At 39.9% G+C, this 7,446-nt stretch overlaps 1 protein-coding gene across 1 annotated transcript; it reads right to left on the bottom strand.

Annotated features, from left to right (window-relative positions):
* Positions 1-5,075: 5,075 nt before the first annotated feature.
* Positions 5,076-6,698, bottom strand: LOC131302664 (probable methyltransferase At1g29790). The gene has a single exon (XM_058329415.1). The coding sequence runs from the start codon at positions 6,439-6,441 to the stop codon at positions 5,275-5,277; it is 1,167 nt and encodes a 388-aa protein (XP_058185398.1). The 5' UTR covers positions 6,442-6,698; the 3' UTR covers positions 5,076-5,274.
* Positions 6,699-7,446: the final 748 nt, after the last annotated feature.

Raw genomic sequence — 7,446 nt, forward strand, 5'->3', positions numbered from 1 at the left:
TTACAGTAAGGGAAATCCGTTTAATCGCATCTAGTAGAGATTTAAATGTATTTTTAATGAAAAAATTCATTCGTACTCCTAAAAAAATGGCTTTTATAATGAACCCCAAGGGGTTGATCTAGTGGTCAAGGCCTAGGACTTAGGGGTTTGCTCCCTCTTAAGGTCTCGGGTTCAAAACCCCTCAGTTGCTAGTAATTCCTTTGGGGCCAGTCCATACAAAGCAAAGCTCTGACTTTAATTGGAACCCCGTAAGTGGGCGTTTCAGGTGCTATAAACTCCTTTGGGGCCAGTTCATACAAAGCTTTGCGTTGACTTTAATTAGGATCCCTGTAAGTAGGCAGTGAGATTGGTCCACCAAAATTAGTCGAGGTCCATTTAAGCTGGCCTGGACAGTTGAGTTATGAACAAAAATGGCTTTTATTATGCATTTAACACCTACCATATAGAGCGGTATTGTAGAACACAAGGAGAAATTGGGCATTAACTACTATAACTCAATAGCATCTTTCAATTGACATAAATAGGGAGAATCCCATTTGGTTGCTTTAAAGAATTTACCTTCTTAGTCATTGCAATTTAGTTATCCAGGAAAGTTGTGATTTTTTGATTTACTGTTGGAGATCAGTTTTCCTTATTAGTTTCGTTGCTTTGGTTGATAATTTATAAACCTTTAAGAATTTCTATAATTACAATTTCTTAGGCTTTGAACTAGATAAAATTGGGTTACATTAAATATTTTACTGTAATGCAATTAATACTCTTCAGTCTTCGCATGCTCATTGAAGAATTGCAACTATGGACCAATCAATTCGTAACCATTAATAGAACACCTGAGAAAACTAACTTGATATTAATTGTAAGTGTAATAGCACAGCATATGGATATAATGAAGAATGGGGTGTGTCCATATTGGAAATGTGTTGTACTCTCCAGGATAGAAGTCGGATCATATTATCCCTTTTGTTTTATTAGAACCATACACCCTTCAGATGCTTGCTAGATGAAGGTGTCAATTATAGACACAAAATATTACATTTCAAGCTTGGAAAAATCACTTGTGGTTCACTGTTAACATTGAAAATGTTGCAAGAGTTTTTCTCCAAAGAACTCGCCATAGATTTTTGTCTGCAATATTCTCTAGGGGAAGAAAATTCTACTATTATGTGTGCTTGGAAAAAGTTATTTGAGACTTCACTCCTATATTTAGGGTCTATCTCATATGACTAAGAGCAGTTATAAAAAATAACATTAGTCAAGCTGTGCCATCTTTGGAGAGGATATTAGGTCTTATTGAAACTTCTCTTCCAGTATAACTCTATCATGTCATGTCCTAAGACTCCTAATACATAGAAAAATGACATTGTGAGTGTGCCGTTGTCAAGTTGTAGGCGTGCTTCTTAGGCATCTGCTTGAGAGTTTTGCTTATCCTATGTTCCTATTAGTAAATGATCTTTCTGATTTGTAACACATCTAGACTATATAGGCTTAGAATGCTGTATCCAATGAGAACCAGGATGTCAGAAATGACGTTGGAACTCGTTTAGAAGATGGCACTGCCAAATTAGTGTTGGCTATCATAAAGTATGTGTTTGTACATAGTTACGTGAACTTAAAAAAATCAAATCAAATCAAATTGAATCTTACGTGAAACAAACAGATTATTGGTGATTTCACTCTCTCTCTCTCTCTCTCTCTCTCTCTCTCTCTCTCTCTCTCTCTCTCTCTCTCTCTCAAGCAATACAATTGATTGTGTTCCTTCTTGGTCACAGGATTTGTTCATATTTTTCTTTGTTTTTGGTGGTTGCCCACCAATGTACCATTTGTTGTTTCCCTGATAATGTGAACACAATCAATTTAGTATTACTTGGGCCTTGCCAAGAAATTTAAAGAACTCAAATGAAATTATTGTGATTTCCATCTCTCTCTCTCTCTCTCTCCCACACACACACAAACCCACACACAAGCACATATGCCCGCACGCTTGTGGATATGGCTTTGAACAGCTGACCTGCTAACGCTTGTTGGAAATATTCCCACATCGGTTAATTATCTCCTCCAAAACTAGTATATGAGCCTGGGCGGCCTCTCCACTCATTGCCAATTGGTCTTGAGTTGGATGCTTTAACATGATATCAGAGCTAGGTTTTTGGCAGCTTTTCCCCTTTGTTTGTGCCATAGTTGCACTTGTTTCGTTTTGATCCATGTGTTCCGAATCCTTTGTTGAACTCTTCACGTGCGAGTCGGGGGTCACACACATGAGAGGGAGTGTTGGAAATTGTCCCACATCGGTTAATTATCTCCTCCAAAACTAGTATATGAGCCTGGGCGGCCTCTCCATTCATTGCCAATTGGTTTGGAGTTGGATGCTTTAATAATGCTTAGTCTAACCACGTCGCTCAAAAGATTAACCTCAAGTTTTACTCGTAGTACAATATATATTCGTTCCATTTTCATTTCTTTACTGATGTGGGACTTGCCTCCCCCCCAGTCCCCTTAGACCAAGGTTGTACTCTGATACCAACTATAACGACCCGTGCCACATGACTTGCAAACCCTTAACCTAACCACATGGCTCAAAAGGTTAATCTTGGCTGATACAGTAGCTGCTCGTAGTACGATATATACTACTTCCATTTTCATTTCTTTACCGATGTGGGACTTGGGTTCCTACAACTTGCTCCTTGTCATTGAGCTCTTACTTGCTTTGTAGTTAGGGCATTGCTTGTATGTCATAGCATTCTGTGTTTTTGGAGATACTCCAAGAATGTATCTAGTCATGCACTTTGTTAGTATTTCATTCAAATTATTGTAAAATGTGCCCCAAGCGTGACATGTGTATTATAAGAGTTGGCATGCCAAAAAGTTCAAGCCGGAATCAACTTGTAAGAAATAGACTGCAAAGCCTTTATCCTCTTCTTATTACTCTAAAATAGAGTGAAGACCTTAACCTTAAAAACCCTAATCTCAACTCCGAAAGCCATAACCACAGCTACTTCTTACCACCCCTAGCCCTTGCAACCACCATCTCTTCCCCTCTTCCATAACCCTCTGCCACTACCTCCCAGCTCTCTAGCCAGCACCATAACTCTTTCCAACATTCCCTGCCATAAATGTCATCCACTCACCTCTCCCTTGTTGTCCCGCCACCCTTTCCATCATTTCCTAACACCATTCTCCCAACCCCCCGCCCCCCCCCCCCAGTCACCAATCCCTCTCCCCTCTCCATCCACTACTGCCAACCTTCCCTCCATGTGCTAAGTTCATAGTTCAGTGGTAATGACATATAGATTGCATGTGTGTTTCTGCGTATTGGAAGTCATACTTTATGCATGCATCTCTATACGCATGTATAGATAGTTAGATTATAGATAGCTACTTCATCTGTTTTTAATTGTCCACCTTCCCATTTTCTGTTGTCCCAAAATAAGTTTCCATTTTCAAATTCTAACAGGTAAAACCCGATCCTCTTTTGAGAATTGAAGTACGCGAGATTTCAAATAATCACATTAAATGCTCAAGTTAAACAAAACTCTTCAATTGTAAGTATTTTTGAAAGTTAACCTTTTTAAAGTGTAATGTTGTCGTCCCCATAAGAAGTTGGATTCCCACTGATGGACACTTAAAAATGAACAGAGGGAGTATTTGTATATATTGCAAGTTCCCTTTAATTATATGTGTAGGTTTGATTTGTATGGGGTTTTGGAGCTTCATCCAAAGCCTTTGTATAGCTGCACATATATACTAAGTATGGACAAAAAGACACACATTTCACACACCTATGTGGTCAATTTGTAAACGACCTTCGATTACCAAAAACTTGGAAATTTTGGTTCATATATGTCTTAAATGTGTTAAGATGTGTCCCAGTAAGAATCTATTTGTACAGAAACCAAAAGAGACAGATACGATAGGAGCAAGAAGAAGAAGAAGATAGAGAGGGCAGTTTTCATGTTCGATGCCAATGGAGATAACATTGCACTGTAGTATAAAACCACGAGGTGATCAACTTGCTAATAATAATGATGGGTGGTAGAGTTCTTGAGGCCTAAACCACAGAAGATAAAATGGAATTGTCTGTATTTTTTAGTTGGTTGTACCCAGTTAGAACATTCTCTTACAATTGTCATGAGCATACTTAAAGCATTAGCATTAAATTTCATTATTAAACGAAATTGTGGAAAGAACTATTCCACTATGATTTCAGTAGGATATGCTAGATGTAGATCCAACGTCATTGTTGTTGATCTAATGGAATTTCCATCGTAATCAGGTTGACTATGAAATTCATATTGTCAGCTTTGAGAAATGAACGTAGCACAGGACCAAAATTTTCTTTGTAATTAGTCATGATAGGATTCAGGTCGTTACGTTGTTATGGAATTTGCATCTCATAGATTTCCCATGGAGAGACCGTAGGAATGGACATGATTGCTTGGTCCTCTCTTTTTCTTTCCCCAAGATAGAAACCACTTGTAATCTATTTCTAATGTCATGATGAGAAGATAAACGAAAAGAAAAATCTGTATCTCAAACAGTGCTTTTGTTCTAGTTAAAACATGATGACAATGTGGTGTTTCTTGTAAATAGATGTTGGAACACAGTAAGGTCGGTCAACTCCTTCAATATCTTTCATTTCTCAAATTCGTATTGACGTTTTGCAGATTTTGGCACTCATCCGTCCCCCTCTCCCCATGTAGAGACTTTGTGGGAAGTGGTAATCTCCAGTTCTCTCTCATTCCATTGCAAGACAGGGATTACCTTTTACTTGGTGTATTTTTGGTACTTTTGTGAACCTGAATGTCTTGGCAGTTGCTTCAAAATTTAAGCAAGACCGTCCAGATTTTATAGTTGCTGCTGACTCAGACGCTCATCTCTCTTTATTTGGCAGTAAATTCTAGAATTTTTTTGTTAAAGTTGTTGGAAATCTGGCCTTCTAGAATTGGAATTTTTATTAGTTACCATGTGAACTACGATTCCTGCTCGAAAAGTCCAGGGGCGTGGATGAGAATTATTTCTTTTCTCAATACCTTTTGATCAATGAGGACATGATCCTAATTCATGAATGCAGTTAATGTGGATAAACACTGTTGTCATGGTGCATATATGAACGAAAAACATTCAAATCGAGTAATTTCATTACCCTAGTCCTACTAACTGCGATTCTTTTTGCAGAAATTACATTTACAATTTAGAGACAGATTCTGAGATCAGAAAAAGGAAAAGGAAAGAAAACAGAAACCTCCGTTGGAAAAATTAAGGAAATTACAGCTACAGTCACCAAGAGTTCTTCAATGGTTTCTCCAACAAAGCTGAAAGGTACATCTCCCGGAGCTCCGGTCCTCGATCTAGCTTCGGCCCCACTTCCCACTTCACCTTTTCAAATCCAATGCTGTTAATGAGCGGCGCATAAACCTCCTCCAACTGGTCCCCCACACAGAAGAAATGATCGAGCCAAAACAACCCACCTGGCCTAAGCACCCTGTAGACGTCAAAAAACAAGAAGTGTAGTAGCGTAGTTGGAATCCAGTTACTCAACACATGCATTGAGTGGACAATATCCAACGTGTTGTCGAAAAAGGGAAGCCTCTGAGAAATGCTTATGTACATGGGTACAACTCCTCTTGAAGCTATAAAGCTGTTGAAAGGACCGTTTAAGTTCATTGAAGTAGTTATTATAGTTATGTTCCTCTCTCTCATCCTTACGGCGAATGTGGCCACACCACCTCCAATGTCAAGCCCTATCCGGATTGTCCCCGGGCTTTTTACTGCTAGCACATCATCAATGGAAAAGTCGGGACCAGTACTGGTGCCTGGTTGAGCCCATCGAGTTTTCTCTCGACCTTCAAGGTCAAAACAGTCTTTGCAGTCATCAAACCCCTTGTTTTTCTTACGGTGGATTAGACACGTATAGTTCTTGCAAGTGTATGAAGTCCAGACAACTGATGAGTCAGGTGGGGAGGCCCACAGGCTGGCGGGAAGTGGGTAGGGTTCGGCAAACTCCGGCGGAGCCACTGGGTGGCAGCGGCGGCGGGGGAGTGGTTCGCAGCCTCTGAGGAGGAGCTTTTGGGCGAGAAGTTCATCGTCAGGGCAGGAACCGTTTACTTTGTATGACATGAAGCCGCGGAGTTCATCGGGAAAGAGGGTGCAAGGTCGGCCCACTGGAGGGAAGATTGTGTCGGAATCGAAGTTGGAGTTGTATCCAAAAGGAAGTAGTTGGGCTGATGTAAAGGCTAGGAATTCTGGTGGCAAGTCTGAAGTAGTTTGAGGGTCATCAGATACTTGAACATCGTCTTCTTCAGCATCGGCAGCGGGTGGCAGGTTGAGAGAGCAAGGAGAATATAAAGTGGTGGAAATGAAAAAGGTGAGAAGATTTGTGGAAAAGAGGAGAAAAAGGAAGAGGAGAGTTTTGGAAAGAGAACCGGGCTTAAGAAACTGATCCATGGGTGGTTTTTGTTGTGAATCTTGGTAAGGTGCTGAAAATGGTAATTGTATTGTAGGCGATTGAGAATGTATAGTTCTATGTGCCTGTTCTAATTGATCAAAAGACTTTTACACCCCTTCCAATAAGATGAATGGGTTCAAACTTGTGTGATATATGTACCTTTTCGGGTTATGAAAGATTTGAAAATTCATGGGCAGTTATGTCAAGCAGCTCCTTTTTGATATTGAAAGCAAGTGTTCTTGATTACCACCCCATATTATACTACTCTTGTAGCAGGTACTGCAACTTGTACTAGGTCAACGCTGGGTGAAGCTTCCAGAAAACCAAGATCTTGGTTTCCACATGTAATACAACTATACAATTAACCCCGTCTGGTAAATTTCTTATCTGGTGTATTTAAATCTATCTCCCTCTTTCTCTCATGGTTTTAAATCGCGGCATGGGCAAATGTAATGGTATCGGTGATACGGCCATAGATTTATATATTGGCTGATATCGGACAGTATCACCCGATACATTGGTAAACAACGGTATCGGATGTCCAAAGTCCCGTTACGAAACGGCTTTTATTTAAAACAATGCGCTCTCTCTAGCTAGCATGCCCTTGCTGACTTTTGCATGCTTATTGGACAAATCTCGTCTTTCTATGCAGATCCGCAATAGGAGGTGGATCTGGGACAATTGTAACGCAAATAATGCAATGGAAGCCTAACTCAGCGTATGAAACCTGTTGCTTCTCAAAAAATTTAAGGTATTTTATGGGGATGAGTAGCCAAAGATAATATTTCCTGTCCAGGGAAATGTAAAGTATTAGACAGCACAATAAAGTTTCCGTGAATTTGAACTTAGACTTCTTTGTGATGTTCCCCGGACCTTGCTCATGCTCGCGTAATGCGATTTTTGCAGTGTTCGACAAAGGTGAAGACATTCAACCAATCGAAGGTAACGGCGGGAGTAACTATGACATACTCTTGACTACATTCACCTGATCTCAGTTTTTGCCC

This window comes from Rhododendron vialii, chromosome 10a, assembly GCF_030253575.1.
Source record: "Rhododendron vialii isolate Sample 1 chromosome 10a, ASM3025357v1".
In the NCBI taxonomy this organism is placed as follows: Eukaryota; Viridiplantae; Streptophyta; class Magnoliopsida; order Ericales; family Ericaceae; genus Rhododendron; species Rhododendron vialii.

Bases quoted from the DNA above. Each gene is read 5' to 3' on its own strand.
- LOC131302664 (XM_058329415.1), bottom strand. From the start codon at position 6,441: ATGGATCAGTTTCTTAAGCCCGGTTCTCTTTCCAAAACTCTCCTCTTC.